The sequence below is a fragment of the Platalea leucorodia genome (genome assembly GCF_965183815.1).
Source record: "Platalea leucorodia genome assembly, chromosome: 16".
Taxonomy (NCBI): domain Eukaryota; kingdom Metazoa; phylum Chordata; class Aves; order Pelecaniformes; family Threskiornithidae; genus Platalea; species Platalea leucorodia.
This window is the reverse complement of record NC_138838.1, coordinates 1694911-1714200: the sequence shown is the minus strand read 5'-3', so window position 1 is coordinate 1714200 and position 19290 is coordinate 1694911. Positions and strand designations below refer to the sequence as shown.

The window sequence follows — 19290 nt, the reverse complement described above, 5'->3', positions numbered from 1 at the left end:
AGAAACCAAGCAGTTTTATACCAATACCCCTCGACTTCCCAAACCTTTGCTCAGGTTATCACAGCAGACTTCTCTAAAATATAGCACATGCAGTTTCTTTGGGATTGTATGTGGTAGTTGGTCCATTAAAGGCACTTTAATATAGAATATTGTCCAAGAAATATCTTAAAAGAAGGAAAAACACTGAGAACCACTTTGGCACGTACCACAATATGACTTGTTCTCCCAAGTCTTTAAAATCTTACTCTTTGGAGGACACAAACCACATCAGTGTTGGCAGCAGGCTCAGGAAAGAGATATTGCCCTTTCTCATTGCATTCTGAAAACTCCGCAGCAACTGCCACCCTTTTATAACGGGGTCTCAAAAATGCAAGTCAACAGGGGCCAGCTCAGCCTTTTGTTCCCCAAACGCTTAAGGACAAAGTAGATTTGAAGACAAAGGAACGAAGAACCAAGCTGGGGAAAAGCAATATTTTCCCTTCAGGCAACTCTTGCTAAAATCTTTCCAAGCTACCCCAAAACACATTATATCCCTTGAATGCCAGAAGAGGGTACAAGGAACAAAAATAAACTGAACAGGGTGAGGGAAGGATACTTATTATAAAAAAAAAAATATATATTTCACTAACTGGACCTGAGATCCTGGTCTCTCACTCAGCAGAGTCCAAAATTTTTGTCTCGAGAGTGTCTCGCACCCTGGCCCCAGCAACAGCAGTGCCCCATGGCCAGAGCTCAAGGTCACGATGGGGGCCGGCAGACGGGGATGCGGCTCCTTTCCCCCGGCCTCGGCAGGGCGGCCGAGGCGCGGGTGAGCCCACGGACGAGTCGCCGGGCTGCCGCACGCTCGCCCCCCTCCAGCAGCTCACGTTGCAACGCCAGGCGCTGTGGCAGCTCCGCAGCCCAGCTCGGAGAGCAGCGGGGCAACCTCCCCAGCCACCCCGGCTATGGAATCACGGGATCATTTAAGTTAGAAAAGACCTTTAGGATCATCAAGTCCAACCAGCCTCGGAGCAGCACGCAGCCGCACTGGTGCTTCTGCCCGTTTCCAAGGTGGTTACATTTTCCTTTGAAACCATCCTAAAATTTTCCTAGTCCTGTAACATTTGCAAATGAGCATTTTCTGCATGCACATATTTTCCTGACGGCCAAATCTTCAAAGCCAAACCACGAACACACCTCAGACTGAACTCGAGCCCACGAGGTGACACGGCTCTCCCGGCATCCGCTGGCCCAGGTGCTAAAATAAAGGATTCGCATGTCAGTTTGACAAAGTGCTCCCTTCTTGCTTCAATAACCAAGAAGGATTTGGGCTGCCTATTTTTTTTTTAATCATTTCTTTTTAATTCCCTCCTCCTCAACATTCATCTTTTCGTAAATCAAATATAATTATTCTTCATAAAACATCCCAGGGCTAATCTCAGGAGGAAGAGGGAGGGGTGAACACGCCAACCGTGCTGCAAAGAGCAGTTTGCTGCATTGACACGAGTTCAGCTGGGGCAGGGGAGCACCTCCTTTCTCCAGCCGGGGCAGGGAGGCATCGGGAGCAGGACTGGACCTCACGGGACTGCAGAAGGCTGGGAGAAAGGGCAAGAGGTAGACAAACCTCCTCCTCCTCCAAACCGTGCACTGAGGTCCTGCAAGACCCTTACCTTGGATCGTGTCACTTGAACTTGCTTTTTTGCTAAAGCAGAGTAACAGCGGCTTACAGTTTGAAAATAAGCACAACACAACCCAGATTTCTACTCACTAGCTCAAAGCCAGATATTCTGAACACTGCTATTCCTTCCTTAGATATAGCTAAAATAATTTTATTGCTAGAAAATGACGTTTCATTCGCAGGCAACTCAACATAAATCCATATTTTGCAGCTAATGAAACTCAGGTAACAAAACCAAATATTGTCAACAAACACTGCTTTGTTTAAATGGAAAAAGCTCTCCTGAGGGAGAAGAAATTATGGTGCAGACTCTAAACAGAAATTGCTCCGTCTTTCACACAACTTCACAGATCCTTTGCAGGTATTAGATGAAGAACAGGAAGCCACTTCAAAAGGCAGCTCCTTCGTTTCATTAAGATTTCTTATTCCCTTCAACGAAAGGGAACGAAGGGCAGCGAGGCTGGGGCAGGGGCTGGAGCACAAGGCTGGGGAGGAGCGGCTGGGGGAGCTGGGGGGGCTCAGCCTGGAGAAGAGGAGGCTGAGGGGAGCCCTCATCGCTCTCTGCAACGGCCTGAAAGGAGGCTGGAGCCGGGGGGGTCGGTCTCTGCTCCCCAGGAACAAGCGATGGGACGAGAGGGAATGGCCTCAAGCTGCGCCAGGGCAGGTTTGGGTTGGGTATTAGGAAAAATTCCTTCACGGAGAGTGGTTTGGCATCGGAACAGGCTGCCCAGGGAGGTGGTGCAATCACAGTCCCTGGAAGCGTTCAAAAACCATGTGGATGTGGCGCTTAGGGACATGGTTTAGAGGTGGACCAGGCAGTTAGGGTAACGGTTGGACTCAATCTCAGAGGTCCTTTCCAACCTTAACGATTCTATGATTCTATGAAAAGCTCGACTTGCAAACTGACTTCATTTTCAGAGCTTCCCAGCTGGCAAGGACCCGCTCTGATCATGATACAAAACAGCCTAAAAACTGAAACGCATGTGCAATCCGGCAGCCCGGCGCAGCGCCGGTGCTCTTGGCAGGCTCCTTGCTCCCGCGCAGCGGCAGTAGGCGAGCTGCCCTTTCCGAGCAACAGCCCTGCGAAGGGAGAAGCTGTCCTCTCCAAAGCCTCGATTCGGTTCCCTTGTTCAGGTTATGCAACGCCTTGCTAAGTGAGCGAGTCCTGAATAAAGATATCAAAGCAATTTTCACACTTGGAAATTACTTGTCACAGGGATGCAATCAGAAAAAAAACCTGCAGCCAAGTATCTATTCACCATATTCAGTAACGCGCATCTTTATGCATAAAACCCCATGAAGGATAAAAGATCCAAAACACAGCAAAAGGAAATATCAAATGCCAACACACCCCAAATTTCACAGCTTTCCAAACCCTTCCAGCTCAGCCTGGAGACAGAGTCTCTGTAAGAGGACTGGAGATCACCTCTGCCTCTCCCGAATCCGGCACCGCTGAGCTCCCGGAGGCTCTGCAGATGAGCTGTGGCACCCATCACGCTCCAGAACATCATCACGGAAAGACTCTGTGCCCTTGGAAGGATGGGTTATCAATCTATCCGTTTGGCAACCAGGACCCTCCCCTTAAATAAAGGGCTCATCACTTCATTCAGGCTCATCTGTCACTACACAACCAGCCCTGAACACGGGCACTGGGGAGATGACATCCTCCTAAAAGTCACATTGCCATCACCTGAGAGCATTCCACTGGGCCAATCTGCACAGCAGAGGAGGTTTTTTTTCCCTTCCAAGATTAACTCAGCACAGAGCACAAAAGTTTTCAGCTTCCTTTCTTCAGGCTAATACAGTCATTAAAGCAAAAAACCTGAATAGGTTATGCTGCGTAGGTATCTACTAAAAACATACATTGTTCAAGCACTTGCTATTAATACACCAGTTTAAAGCAAGTTGAGGCTTTGTCTTCATTGCTAAAAAAGGTGCATATTACCATAGGATAATTAACGCATTAGCTACTCTGCTGTAAAACCAGAGCAAAGCTCAGAGCTTCGATTTTGGTGCTAGAAAAGTGAGAGTGCTCAACCCCAGCACTTACCTGCAGATCAGCACCGAAGCCCTCGGTCTTCGCCCAGGATCTTACAGCACGACACTTGTCCCCATGTCCTCCCCGGGACTGAGGAGAAAACCAACCTCATCACCACCACCCTCTTTTTAAAGCAGCAAGCAAAGCCCCTGCACTGGCTCCAGCTCAATAGTCAAGTTCTAATGCCAAAGAAACTAGGATGTAAGGTTGATTTGTTTGGGGTTTGTTTTTGTTTTTTAAATAAAAGACTTTTTAAAATATGCCCACAAACCTGGTACTATCTTTTCATGCAAAAGCCATTCCTGCTCTTTGCGAGAGAATCGGGTAACAAAACCAATTACGAGGTGCACACATCTGAATGATGAGACTGGTCCTACATCTCGTCTTGACACCCGGATCCCAAGTCTGTCCCCCTCAGACAGAGGCCAAAGAGCAAGGCAGACTGTAATTCTTTCAGTTTTAATATACTTGTGTAAGAAACAAAATTGTCTCTATAAAGTATTATTATTCTGAGGTGCCAAGTCTGAAAGCCATACCGAATTTTTTATTCTTCTAGCGCCTTGAAAATAAGATGAAAAAAATCTGTCATGAATAATAATTACAAAAACATGAAAGTTGGACTTTTGGTTTGCACCAGGTTTTTTTAAAGACAGAAATCAGTCAACATAACTGTTCATGTATCACAAATCGGTTTGTATTGACCCGCTTTGAAATTCTGCCTCGAAATAAAAAGACAACCCTGGAGCGAGACAAGCACATCAGCACTAATTCCCAAGCCAGAATTATAAACCAGAAAAGCCCCTCGGCCTGTGAGCAGCCCTGCTGATGTACGAAGCACAAGAATAAGCGATCCAGCCTGGAAACCAAGGAGAAAACAAAGCAAATTTCATTATCTTACCTTCCTAAACCAGCATCCCAAGTCACATTCCCCTCCATAATAATTCCTCCTGTACTCGCCACCTATTGCTTGTAATCTACTTTATTGCTTCACACTTCAGGGGAAATTAATGAGTTTATTTAGTTAAAGATCTCTAGAAATAAAACAAAGTACAGCAACAGCTTTGTTCTGAACCCTAAAAACGTTTTTCTTAAGTAAATCCAGAACCATGACTGCTCCTTATCCATCTTCCATGGACTAGTTTTTAATACACTTACTCCTAAATCAGCACCAGCAATATTCCAGTGATTATTTATTTCTTTTCAATATTTCTAGGGCAGTTTCAAGCAATAATCATGTAAAATTTATACTGAGGGAAAAAAGTCTAATGCAACAGAACTTAAAATAGAAGAATAGCATTAAAACAGATCATATCAAATCATCAGCAAAATAACCACTTCAAGCTTGCTGTTAAACAGACCACACAGCCTGACGATATTTCATTTCCCCGGGAAACAGAGTGTGTTTAACACCAAACAGCCAGAAGAAGCATTAGCACGAGCCTGGGTAGCGCTGCCACCGAGCCCTGCGCCAAGGACTTGTTACAAGCAAAGACGGGCTCAAATCTGAGCAGAAATCGTGGGCCGTCACTAAAAAGCCCTTTCACCAGGATAAAAGCCTTCAGCAACGCTCCAAGTTTGTGCCCGCGACCCGCTGACTTTGAAAGGACTTAAGGCAGAAGCATGACAGCCGATGCTCTGTGAAGGCTCCCAAATATAGGCGAGATCAGGACCTTTTCCGCACGGGCATCTTCCCGTGAAGCGTGGCAGTGGTCCCGCGGGTCGGAGCGGCAGCTGCCACAGCAGCAGGGCCCTGCCGCGCCGGCACCGAGTGACCAGCGCTCTGTCCAGCTCCAGCTGCCGCTCTTCAACACAGCGTGAGGACGAGCGCGGGAGCTCGGCCAGCGGCTGACCTGCTCGGCCCCTCGGCTCCATCCCATCGGCAAAACAGCCCCTTCGCCAAAGACGTGCAAAATCCAGGAAGATCACTGGATTTTGATCTGACCATAAAAATGATTTCTAATTTAAGTTGAGTAGGCACATTCACTTTTGTCCGGGCCAGCACTTTGCGTGCAAGGCAACAGGACGGGGTAGACATAGAATCATTAAGGTTGGAAAAGACCCTTAAGATCATCGAGTCCAACCGTTAACCCAGCACTGCCAAGTCCATCACTAAACCATGTCCTCGAGCACCACATCTATCCATTCTTTAAATCCCTCCAGGGATGGAGACTCAACCCCTGCCCTGGGCAGACTGTGTCAGTGCTTGACCACCCTTTCGGTGAAGAAGTTTTTCCTAATATCCAACCCAAACCTGCCCTGGCGCAGCTTGAGGCCGTTCCCTCTCGTCCCATCGCTTGTTCCTGGGGAGCAGAGACCGACCCCCCCGGCTCCAGCCTCCTTTCAGGCCGTTGCAGAGAGCGATGAGGGCTCCCCTCAGCCTCCTCTTCTCCAGGCTGAGCCCCCCCAGCTCCCCCAGCCGCTCCTCCCCAGCCTTGTGCTCCAGCCCCTGCCCCAGCCTCGCTGCCCTGCTCTGGCCACGCTCCAGCCCCTCCATGGCCGCCTTGGGGTGCGGGGCCCAGCGCTGAGCACAGCATTCGAGGGGCGGCCTCACCAGTGCCCAGCGCAGGGGGACGATCCCTGCCCTGCTCCTGCTGGCCACACTATTGCTGATACAAGCCAGGATGCCATTGGCCCCCTTGGCCACCTGGGCACACTGCTGGCTCATGTTCAGCGGCTGTTGACCAGCACCCCCAGGTCCTTTTCCCCCAGGCAGCTCCCAGCCGCTCCTCCCCACGCCTGCAGCGTTGCATGGGGTTGTTGTGACCGAAGTGCAGGACCCGGCACTGAGCCTTGTTGAATCTCATGTAGTTGGCCCCGGCCCATCGATCCAGCCTGTCCAGGTCCCTCTGTAGGGCCTTCCTACCCTCCAGCAGATCAACACTTCCACCCAACTTGATGTCATCTGCAAACTTACTAAGGGTGCCCTCGATCCCCTCATCCACATCATCAATGTGTCACATACTTGTGTCTGGCCATGTGTGGGGAAGAGAAGAGGCATTCAGAACCAGCCCTGTGATGGGGAAAAGCTGAAGTTACCCTCTGGGACTGCCCACAGCCTCCTTTCGTTTCATGTTCCCCAAAAGAGGCACGCGTCCCAGCTCCAGCTCCTCGCTGTCATGTCCCTCCAGCTCCATGACCTGGTGTCTCAGGCTTGGTGGCTTGGCCAAAGACGAGGGCAGCCTGTGGTCCCTGGTGTGGCTGTCCTGGAGAGGCACCGTTTCAAACATCTCGCTTAATAGGGCACAGCTGTAACCCTGGCAGGGCGAGGACGCCAAGAGAAGGACAACATTAAAACCAAACTGCAGACAAGGAGAGGAGCCCCAAAGAGGAGGGACAAGGAGAAAAGTTTGCTTTGAACAGCAATGTGTAAAATATTTTAACACACAGATTGGGGAACTTAAAGAAAAATCTCAATTTGTGGGGAGGAAAAAAAAAAAAAGAAAAAAGGGAAAACGAGGGAGAAAAGCAGTTTAAAAACAGAGTCCGACTTTAGCCAAACGCTTTGGCTAAAGAATGAACTGAGGATTCACCAAAGTCTCTTCAGCTCCAACGGAGGAACCCAATCTCCCCCACATCAGCTGCCAGGTGCTCGGTATTTTTAAGCCATCCCAGCAGTTATTTATACATACGGCCCGAGACTTGGACGCTTCCTTATGGACCTCTGTAGTTGGAAATCTCAGTCAGGAAAACAACATCCCACTGAAATTTTGCAGGGCTCTAAAAGAATATTCCTCTAAATCAGTGCTTTTGGCTCAGCAATGGGGGATATAGGAAGGAAGAATTAACTGAATTTTAAATAATCCTGTAATAATGATGGTTTAAGTGAGCAATTGCAGGATAATGAAAAATGAAGAGACGTCACATCCGTAAGGTAAAAAGAGAATCCACGATTTGACAAAATGTCCGCACTTTCATGGGTGTAACTCACAGACGGCAGCAGCCAGCGATGCAGACACGGCGGACGCGTGACCAACGGCACGGCACGCAGGCTCGGCCGAAGCCTGGGAAGGGGCTATTGTATTTAAGAGAATAAATTGACACTCGTTATCTCAGGCAACAACCAACCAGCAATGCAACTTCAAGAGTCAAACGATGAAAGCAGAGATTAATCCACCATAAAAGCATAATTACCTCATTTAAAATCACTCTCGTGGTCTGCAAAGCAAAGGATTTATTATATTTTTCTTCTGGGTTTTGTCCAAATCATCTAAAAATAGAACTGAAAGCCCCACCACGATTTGCTGAAAATCCTGCCCATTTCATTTAACAAAGACAACATAAACAAGGAGTCTGAAATAAATTTCTTCCTTATTGATTAAACAATCCTTGCAAGACTACTGCTCTTGTAAAGCCCTAACTCACGAGTTAGGCTCTAAAGTAACAGACATTATGGAAAGGTAAATAAGCTTTAAACATTTTAACTGCCCATCCTATTAGACAGTCGAGCTCCAGCTTGAGCTGGGGACTGAGCGCACTCGGGCACGGTGCTAGGGCAGAGACGTGGCGGGAGGCGATGCGTGGGGAGGGGACGTTCCCCATCCCAGCACGCGGGGGAACGGCGCTCCGCACGGGCGGCTTGCCAAGGCAGCCCCTGAACAGCACCTGGACGATGCTCTGCAACGCACTCGGGGGCTGGAGATCAATCCTGCTGCAAAACAGCTCTTTGGCAGTTGCTGCTGTTAACTCCTCTCCAAACCCTTCTCACTGGCACCTACCTGAGCGTTCAGGTGCAGCACTGGGAGCCTTTTAGCAGCTCCCGCAGGCTTTGTATCTGGCTCTTTGTTTTGAGCAGTTAGCCTCAAGGAAGTGGACTCCTTTCAGCTCCCACTGCTTTACAGGATTACTCCCTACACACACACTCTAGGAAAATTTGCAGACTACCACCACTTGAACTCCTTAGCCCCTGCCGCATCACTTCCATCCACTGAGAAAGTTTACCCCCCCGGCTACCCCCGCCGTCTCACAGCCCGGGTAGGTCAGCATCGCAGAGCAACGTCTGGAGAGACTGCAGACTGGCAGCTCACAAGGCAAGCATCACTTCTGCTTGCAAAGGAGCTGCCACTATGTTTCTGCACAGCGCTCCGCTCCCCTTGCAGCCACGCAAGGATGCATCCAGCGATCCACTGCAGGCAACCATCTCTCTCCCGTCTCGGCACGATGAAAACTGCTACAAGCTCTTTTACACCTCCCGCGACCACCAGGTGACCATCACAGCCTGCACCCCTGATCTGGACTGCCTATACCTACTAGGGGAGCCATCCCCGTGTACACCAGCTCTAAGGAAGGCCGTCACTGGCATTAGCAAAGTTCCTCTCTTCTCAGCCCCGCTCCTGTGCTTGATGTGCTTTCAAGTGCAGAGACACGAGCATGAAGTAACTGAGCATCTCAAAGCTACCAGATAAGACTCTCTTGAAGTGTGACACAAAACATAAGAGCTCTCATTTGCCACCGTGCAGCACCCTGCCGTCCCCCCCTCGCTCGAAGTGCGGCATTGCTCCATCAGACCTGCAAGTCTGCTCCCCACAGACAACCGCAACAGAAGAAATGCATGCAAGTGGAGTATTTAGAGCAGAATCAGAGGGATCTGCTCAATGCAACAGAGGCTGGCTAAAGAAGAAAAGAGAATTAATATCTTAAAACAGATTGTAGAAGTAATCCATAGTCACGGCAAAAACCAGGGCTAGTGCCAGGGTCTAACTGCCAGGTCCCGTTCCTGCAGAGCTTCACAGACCTGCCTGAATGCGTTGCACTGACGAGCTCCATCTCCTCACCTCGTTTCACTGAGGCACAGGTTTAACTGTTAAATTACCCACCTTCCACAACTATAACTTATCTGCCTCTCTGGCAGCCTGAACAAAAATGGCAACTTTCTACTTGGGCAACTGCTGGCACGGGCAGAGCCTTTGGCAGGCACACTGCCTAGCAAACGCCGGACGGAGAAGGTAGCTATGCCTGGCAGTCTTCACCTTCTGTAAAGGAGTCAGTCCAATCTGTAACAACAATAAAATCTTGCACGTTTCAAAGGCATTCGTGAGCCTGATATACGGGTTTAAAAATTACGTTGCTGCTTAAAAAAATCATGACAAGGGGTTTAATAAAGTCCTAAGTGTCTCTGGATGCACAATGCAACCCCTGCTCCCACTCGAGGAGCCTGCCGTCGGGGGTACATGCTTGACATTACCTGAAACTCCGACATCTTGAATTAAAGCTTTCTTTGAGAGACATAGCCTCTACAAAAAGCCTTCAGATCTTCCTACTTTCACAAAAAGCTGGGCTCTTCAGAAGAGCCCTACGGGGAGATAAGGCTCCTCAAGACTGTTAAGCAAATTTCAAGACACAAAGCCAGAATGAGATAAATGCAATGAAGCAGACACACATTTTTGCAGATCTGTAAACAGTTGCATTAGTGCTACGGATCATCAACTCTCCAGTTCCAGGGCTCATCACCACCTATACTCTCTATGCTCCTCTGTTTTTAGAACTAAGCAGGCAGAGGAGATCATTTACAGTGCATCTAATATCAGTTCCTCCACCAAACAGATTTATGAGCAGCCAAGTGCTCTGCTGGGATAACAAGAAAGGGAGATCCCCAAATCGGTCAGCGCAGTAATTGCACCCGACTACTGCACTTGGAAATAGCTGAACAAATTTGAGAGAAGCCGAGCTTACCCATCACAAAGGCCTTAATTGTGTAAAAAATGAAAAATAAGTCACCTTTGATTTGTCGGTTTGCTTTGACCTTTTGTCACTAATTACCAGCTTTTGGTATTCAAGTATGTGCAAGACAATAATTAACTCCACAAATTTATATGAAAGATGGTCCAGCAATTTAGCAGCTTCAGAAGAGACTCTGAATCTGTGTGTTGTAGTTCCTGAATTTCTTACATTGGCAAATCTTACAGCAGTTTCACCCAAGGAGAAAACGCAGGACTTGGCTCTCAAGCGCACAACTTGCAAGTCAACAAGGCCCCAGATGGGCGACTTCGGCAGCTATGGAAACGATGGATGGGGCACATAGTTCGGGAGGTCACAGACTACCCCACTGATCACAACCATCACTTACACCCACCAACAAGTGTCCAAAGTTACAATTACCCAACTTACAACACCGGCTCCCTTTGGATTTTTAAGCGGGGAGAGCCATACAAAGGAATAGGGTCAAGGCACAAACACCTACACGCAACAAGGCAAAACAGCACTTCTTTACATGAGCTGGTTTAGTGCTAAGTCAGTCTGACAAAGGAAGTTTAGGGTCAGATTCTGCTCTCGCTGGCACTCGGCTAGCCCCAAGAAGCTGAAACGGGAGCTGAGGAAGATCACCGACAAGCAGAGCGCTGAAGACACAACCGTTCCTTGAGCTCTGTTACCGCCTACCTGCTGCAGGATCCTGCCCTAATGGAGAACCGGAGGAAGAGACCGAGCCTTCCTCAGCTGCTTCAGCCCCAAACCAACTAAATTAGTTCAAACCACCCTCAGCAGCAGTTTGAGCCAAGCATGCCGATCTCACCCTGAAGCAGAGGAGAGCCTGCCCAGAGCCCACCCCACCAGCCGCCACGCAGCACTGAACAGCCCTGGGGCACCAAGTCCGTGTGTCACTTCAGCTGCTTCTGCAAGCCTGGACCCAGCAGCCTGGCCTCCGTCATCCGAACACACCTGCACCACTCAGGCCATCGTAGCTAACCCCTTACGAGAGGACATCTCACCCCTCCAAAGCAAGAAGTCTTCCTGATTTTATTTGCCTTGCACGAGTCCATGAGTATGTTCCCTCTGCTTTGGAGGGGCACCAGCACACCCATTGCCACGTTCCCATAAAATCCATTTTCTTGTTTGCAGTGTTTTCGCCTCAATTATACACTCACCATCCGAGATGAGAAAATAGATTACTCTTGCAGATGCTTTGTCAACTCATCTTTCCTGAAATGTCAAATGAATAGATTCAATGAACCCAATAAACACTTCGTATCTGAATCATCCTGCTAGAGCCATTGATAATCGGTCAGCGAGTAGAGAAATCCAACAGCTAATGCATTTCGCAGAATGGAATATTACGCATGGCTCTGCACAATCCCGATCAATGGCATTTGGCCCAGTCAGTTCTACTTTATAGGCTTAAATAAAAACATGTTTTAAAAATAAAGTGCAGATCCTTTGCCTAGTTGCCACAAGCAGAATTTTAGGCTGACTCTTTCCTTTTTAAGACTTCACATAAACACACACACAAGCTCTTGTCTTCTCAGGGTGCTTTTACATGAAGACTACTGCTCTATTTCACAACTAAAGCATGAAAAAGTGAGAAGACGTCTCCAAGACCACGGAGCCTGTTGGTGTAGCTGGGAGTTCTGGCTCTCAAAGCCAAGCCCCAGGGAACAGAGCAGCCCTCTGCTAGTGATGGGGTTAATAAACAACAGAAAGGCTGGAAGGGGGAATAGAGACTGGTTTGAACCAAGTTCTCTAAAAGCCAAGTCTGGCATCTCTCATGCAGTCTCTAAGGAAGCGCTCAAGGCAAAAGAAAGATCATGTTTAATAAAGGGAAAGGATAGTGAATGCTTCTTAAATGTTAAGTAGCAGAAAAGCTAGGCAAGCTACACAACGTGTGCCAGCTTAGGAGTGAAAGAGAAGGGTGAACTTGGAAGACGAGGAGGACGGCCCTCTGTTTCTCCCATTTACACTTCACAGGTCGGAGCCCATTTCCAAAAGCCAAGAGAAGGGGGAGAAGTGCCTTCCACCAAACAACAAGGGTGGCAGCCGGGCAGCCCCTCTGCAGCTGTAACTGCTCCCCTGGTAAGAACAAGCAGCAAACGAATAGCCCATGAGCCTGGCCACCCCAAAGCACCCGGCAGGCACGAGGAGGAGGGGATTGATGCCGGATAACGGCCAAAGCATTGGGCAAGGGCTAAGACAACACGGATTTTACCCCCAGCTCCGCCTCAGGCTTGCTGGGTGGCCAGAGACACCTTGCCTCCCCGCGAGCCTCACTATCCTGTCTTCATAAGACACGCAGTAACAACCAGCAGCTTGGATAACACATCATTTTGATTGTGAAGCATGTTTATGAACATTTTTCCCCTTTTCTTGCCTGCAAGCAAACCAAGAGGTACTGGAACAGACAGAAGAAATAAGATTTCACTCTCTCCGCAGCCAAGAATCTCGCTGAAGCCTCTTTTGGATTGCTGGTTGCTGTAAGCTAAACTGAAAGGAGATGATGTATTACAGAGACAATAACTTAATATTAACCATCGTACCTTTGTAACACTCATCATATTGCATTTCAAAAGGCTTATGCCAGAAGTCTCATTAGCAAAACCATTAAAACAAGCACACAGCTGGTTGAGAGCATTTACTGTGCAGAAGAGTCAAATTCTTCTAAATTTATAGTGGCAAAATTGATTACTGATTCTAGCATCTGTTGCAAATTTTACATTTAAATTCTCCTTAAAAAGTCACTTAGCTCAGAAACATCAGACTCGGCTCTACAAACCAGCTCTCCTCCCCCAGGAACCACATAAATAATCTCCATGCAAATCAAATGTGTTCTTTTCATAAAAGCAATTGTTACTGTCATATATTATATAATAAGCACTAAAACGTGCTTAAGATGTAACTCAACGTATTTATACTAAGTTTGTAATCACATCGAAGCCAAGGCTAACTTTGAAGAAAGGATCGCATTGGAAAAAAAAGACTAAAGTAAACAGCACCAGATGCAAGCCTGAAAATGTTTAAATATGCAAGCTGGCGTCTTCATCATCCAGACATGTGAAAGGAGCTACCTGTAAGCAGCGTGCAAATGCAGGACTGGAAGCCGGTAATAGAAGACATTTTTATATTTCATGTCTTTCTCTGGACAAACCATCTCTAGCACCTTCCAGCAGGAGCCACAGGTGCCAAATCCACGCACTGTCAAATACGTGATATCCTAGGACAAGCAGAGCTAAGAGCTTTGCTTTTTGGTCCTTTTTTAATAGGAAAAGAAAGGAAAATAAGGTGGAGGGGGGAGAAACATTTGCTACACCTCGCCCACAGAGCCATGACCCTCTTTCTCTACGAAATCTTAATTCCCTTGAAGCAGAAAAAAAAATTGAGGGCAAGGTTTTACCCAAGATCTAAAGCAAGACTTGCATATGATGTCTAAAGACACAAGTCTACCTGACCTCCAGAAAGTGCCAATAAGCTGTTTCTTTTGCTTTTTGTGACCCTCCTGGAAGGACAGGAAGGATAAGGTTCTGCTTCATCATCAGGTCCTGCAGTGCCATAACATCTATTAACCTAAAGGGTTTTTCCCCGCCGTTTGCTTTGTGCACAGCTCCAATCTGTTTGAGAGAACATTGGCACCTGTCCCCTGAAAGTTAAAGCAGTTCAGCAATGCCTACTCGGTGTCTGGCAGCACAGCAAGTGCTATAAGGTACAGCGTACCAAGCAGATTGGACAGGATTTATCATGATTAAGTCAAGAAGACACAGACGGAAGAGGTCACACCACGTCAAGGCTGGAGGAGTGCTCCTCGGAGCACGCGAGCCACACCAGGGACCTTTTCCCCAACGCTCGTCAGGACCATGAACATCCATGGAGCAGCCGCCACTTGCTTCAAGACTTGTCTTACTCTCTCAACAGGTGGAGAAAGCATGCTCAGAGGTGTTGCAACGTAGTGTTGAACCCCAAACGGGGCATGTTCTGCTGGCATGTCCATCACCATCTTTTCTCCAGTTATTTTCAAAGTGCTTGGGTAGAAATCCGTAAGGACTTTTGCCATGCTAGGTCACTGCATCCCCACTTCATTTATCAGCAGCTCAGTGGGGGATTCCCATTTGTCTCAGTCAACATCCCTAGCGCTTGGGAAATCCCAAATCACTTGGTGATTTATGGACGACAACAACGACAACAACAACAACAGTTTTCAAAGTTTCTCAGCCCTCAGAATCCTGCCTAGTAACACTGAGGGAAACGGAGCACAAATTCAAAACACAAATGGATCACAAGTCTGACTGCTGGTGGACAAGAGCTCAAAGGACATCGGTTCCCTATTTTCTTGCTCAGACAGCACGTTTGGTTAATTAATTTAAAAAAACAAAACCATCAACTTGATCATAAATTTCAAGGGATGGAAAAATCTACCTCTCTTCTCCTGAGCTTCTGGACTCTCATTATTAATTTGTACCACATTTCTCATTTGGATACAGCATTGTGAAGCAGCAATGTCTGGAAGAAATGCCTTTCAACCGCTGGAATAGAGATTTCTCATCCTCACGATGAGAATAAGGATTCACATCCTTAGTGCTTCGTCCCAGCGCTTGTCTATCAAGTCAAGTCACCTCTCAATCCTCCTGATGAACTCAAGGCTGTCAGAGGACAAGACTACAAGACTTCTCAAACGTAACGTTTGGAAAGGGCACATTCTAAATTCAACGTTAACATCTTTTTTTTTTTCCTCTCAATTTAATTCGAAGGGCAGAAGACACACGACAAGAAACAAATTGAGCCTTCTGGGAGTCTACCTGCTGGTTCACATAGAGGTCCTCCTTTCCCAAGAAAAGTTTCTCAGCATAGAAAATTTAGCATGAACATCACCTCAATCAGAATCACTCTGGAAAGGACAAAACTTGCTCTAAATAGCAGCAAAGAGGGGGTTTCTTGCTGTTTGTTGCGGAAAGAAATATCACAAAAGATTGTTTTTCTTTTATTCCTGAACTTCCTTTGAAAATGTTGTAGCAACCAGTCACCAACATGCTGTATGATTACACTGGGAACAATTCATTATTAAATTCACTCCTTTATTAAGGGCTCAAGAACTTTGTGCAGAACTTCGGTTAAAATCGTTATCAGTATAACCGCCTCTCACTAAGGCGACTCATTTGAAACTCACCTTTTTGCTCCGGCCCTTCCATTTCTATTTTTAACAAGAATCAGCCTGCTTTTCGGTGGCAGGAAAGAGAACAGCCACCACCACCCCCCTCACTCCTTTCCCATCTAGGACCGTGTCCTCTCCTCCTCCTTGCTCCCACTTGTCTGTTTGGATGATCCACATTCTGCAGCAGGACCCGTCTGCAGCCCCCCACCCCCGCAGCCCCGGGGACAGCCCGCAGACACACAGGCAAGCAGGGCAACGGCGCAGGAACAGCACTTGCCAAGCAACACAACAGCAAGCACAGCAAGGTACAGCTTCTGTTTTTAAAAACTCCTTTTGCCCATTTTTCTTTATTTTTTTAAATGTGCAGAGATCAAACCTCTCCGTGATTCTTATTAGCGGTGACTCATATCAGCTGCAATGCCAGCTTGTCTCAGTCTCAGGAGAACTGAATAAGCCTGGATGGTTTGTCAGGCAGTGTGAAAATATGGGACTTGTATTTTGTTTCCAGATATATTAGCATCACTTTCCCAACACAATGCATCAGCATTTCCCCACCTATTCCAAAACAGGGCTGTATTTCTCAAGGATCAGCAGATGCATTAGCTTTTCCCACCTTTCATTCATCACAGTCCTACAGAATGGTGCTTAGCACCAGACATGAACACCAAGCAATGCGCTCAGGAGGAAAACAGAAAGGTGCTTCTACCCAGCAGCAGTTCAAGGTAATTTCTGGGTACCACAACCATATATAACATTACCATAACGTAACAACAACACCATGCAGCACTGCAGGCGTGGGGAGGAGTGGCTGGAGAGCTGCTTGGCAGAAAAGGACCTGGGGGTGTTGGTCGACAGCTGCCTGAACACGAGCCAGCAGTGTGCCCAGGTGGCCAAGAAGGCCAATGGCATCCTGGCTTGTATCAAGAATAGTGTGGCCAGCAGGAGCAGGGAGGTGATGGTGCCCCTGCGCTGGGCACTGGTGAGGCCGCCCCTCGAATGCTGTGCTCAGCGCTGGGCCCCGCACCCCACGGCGGCCATGGAGGGGCTGGAGCGTGGCCAGAGCAGGGCAGCGAGGCTGGGGCAGGGGCTGGAGCACAAGGCTGGGGAGGAGCGGCTGGGGGAGCTGGGGGGGCTCAGCCTGGAGAAGAGGAGGCTGAGGGGAGCCCTCATCGCTCTCTGCAACGGCCTGAAAGGAGGCTGGAGCCGGGGGGGTCGGTCTCTTCTCCCCAGGTACAAGCGATGGGACGAGAGGGAACGGCCTCAAGTTGTGCCAGGGCAGGGTTGGGTTGGATATTAGGAAAAATTTCTTCCCGAGAGAGCGGTCAGGCACTGGCACAGCCTGCCCAGGGAGGTGGTGCAATCACAGTCCCTGGAAGTGTTCAAAAACCGTGTGGATGTGGCGCTTAGGGACATGGTTTAGAGGTGGACCAGGCAGTTAGGATAACGGTTGGATTCAATCTCAGAGGTGTCTTCCAACCTTAATGATTCTATGATTAAGAGAAAAACCTAAGATACAGCAGCTTCCCCAGGACTTCTTGCTGTCCCTCACGTCTGATGATACAATACGCAGCTGAGCCGGGGCTGGCAGAACATTATTTATTAATGGTGTATTACCAACTGGAGCAACTATTAATTGGCTCTTGTGTTATCAGTGTTTCAAGGACCCTTCAAAGTGCAGTTGCTTTGAGGAGAAAATGCACTTGCTAAGTTGAGCTTCTTTTTCCTCTCCTCTTCACCTTGACCAGAGTATTTTTAGCTGTATGGACAGACTTGCCAATACTTTCACCTTCAATTCTTTGCAAGGAAATTTCTGACAACAGAGCAACAAATGAACCATAGCTATGCAGGGTCAAGAGAGGCAGAAGGGAAGAAATGATGGGCAAAAGCAAGTTCCCAAGAGACTTTTTCAATAGTTTGTCTTCGATATTTTAGCTCCCCTTCTTTCCACAGCCTCCTCTACACACACAGAGAAGTTAGTAAGTTTGTACCTGGTTTCAGTAAGCTCAGAGTTTGGCCTGAGATTTTGCTTAACAAGATCAGCCGGCACACTTGCACACGAACAGCTTGATGAAGCTACTCACGTGCCTTTGCAGAAGAAAGCGTCACTCAATTACACCAAGCCTCCCAGATCTACTAATGTAAGTACATTTGGCAGAAAATGGTCCAACATTGTCATCTCAGAAGGCAGAAAAACTCATTATTCAAATGAAACAGTTTCTCTTGTCTGTTCGTCTCAGCAGGTAACACGTCAACTTCTGCCAAATCGGTAAACAGAAGTACTTGCTTCCATCAGAGCACAGTATCAGTAAATAAGAGAGGGAAGACAGGCTCATGAAGCACTATTCTTATAAATTCATGTGATGCTGGGACCACGAGTGCTTCGTTAATTACTACAAAAACCGTTACACGGTAGGCTAAGTTCTGAGCTGACAGCAGCAGATGTGATCCCATGGGCCTTCAGGTCACTGTTCAGCTCTCTCAGACAGACACAAACTACTACAAACCACTGACAGTGTAAAGGGTCACCCTCGCCATTATGCTCAGATCTACTGTTTTGGGTGAATCTTCCAGAATTAAGCAGATTTCTATATAGCAGGAGGGCGACTAGAGCTAGCAAACTCCAGCACACACACTTTAACGTCCTTTACGTACTGCGGTCTCAAGGGAACCTTTGAGAACCAGTGCTTAGTGCCACATGGGGATTTGTGACTCTTCCTAGGCTTCCCTGAATTTCCACTTTTCCTTCAGCAGCCTGCTTTCAGTGTGAACGCTTCATTAGGAAATCTTCTATTATTTTATAATCTCTTCATCTCTCATAGCATCTTATATTCACAGCCGAGTTTACCGTCCCATTTGACACACATTCTGCTCTCCTTTGGTCATTCAGTTTCTCCCCACATGGAAAACTGATGAAACTTGGTGGACTTTATACAGCTTAGTGTACAAAACATGTAAATACGCTCCCAACACATCCAGAACCCACTCCACCATCCACCTTAAGCCTCCCAAGTCTTGTACTTTTGTCCTGAGTAGGTAAGGTGCAAAAGGAAGAAAAAAATGTTTAAAAATGCATTTTTAACTGGGTACCTTTTCAGACAAGGCCTTTAAACTGTCTAGAAACCTCTGCCAGAAATCCTTGAAGAGGGGTCGATCAATTCTCTTCAGGCTCTCTTTGGTGCTGGCATCCACGCTAACATACAGCTGCGTTACTGGCTCAAGGTTCCTTGGAAATAAAAAGAAGGGAATTGTTGTTTTCAGGCAGTACTGCTAGCTGAATTTGTGTTTTCCTACCAAAGCACACATAAAATACAGCATCTCCGAACAAGCTGCTCCGCTGGTCCAGTAGCGTCGGGAACTATACAGTATTTACAGGGAAAACTATCAAAGTCCAGCGGTTCATCTCTGCCAAGTGACCATCATCTTGATAGCAGGACGTTACAACCTACTTTCAATAAATAATACACCCCAAAGCTAAGAACGTCACATACAGAGGCCTTGGCTGACATTTTAATTATCTTTTCCTCACTGAACTGGAACATATTTCACTGCAGTGTAGCTGTAACACGTTCAGAAAGGCTTCCCAAAGCAGGCTGCCAGGGGGTCACACGAGCCACGGAAAGGCTCTGCTTCTCACCACAGCCCCCATGGTTAAAAACCATACAGCTCAGCCCCTTCCCCCAGTTCTATTTGCCCTGGCCCATGGAAAACTAATGCCACTCAACAGAAATACAGCCATAATTCAGCCAGTTT

The 19290-nt window shown here is 47.6% G+C and overlaps 1 protein-coding gene across 3 annotated transcripts in view; it reads right to left on the bottom strand.

Moving 5' to 3' along the window:
- Nucleotides 1-19290, bottom strand: part of LOC309597920 (S-adenosyl-L-methionine-dependent tRNA 4-demethylwyosine synthase TYW1-like) — a 110310-nt gene that overhangs the window by 35007 nt on the left and 56013 nt on the right. For 2 of the 3 annotated variants that reach the window (XM_082327916.1, XM_082327917.1), the window contains exons 13-14: nucleotides 18628-18763; nucleotides 3708-3785 (exon numbers count right to left, since the gene is read on the bottom strand). In XM_082327916.1, the coding sequence (XP_082184042.1) occupies nucleotides 3708-3785; nucleotides 18628-18763 (214 nt within the window). The remainder of the gene's footprint in view (nucleotides 1-3707; nucleotides 3786-18627; nucleotides 18764-19290) is intronic. The other variant, XM_082327918.1, reaches the window with a different exon arrangement.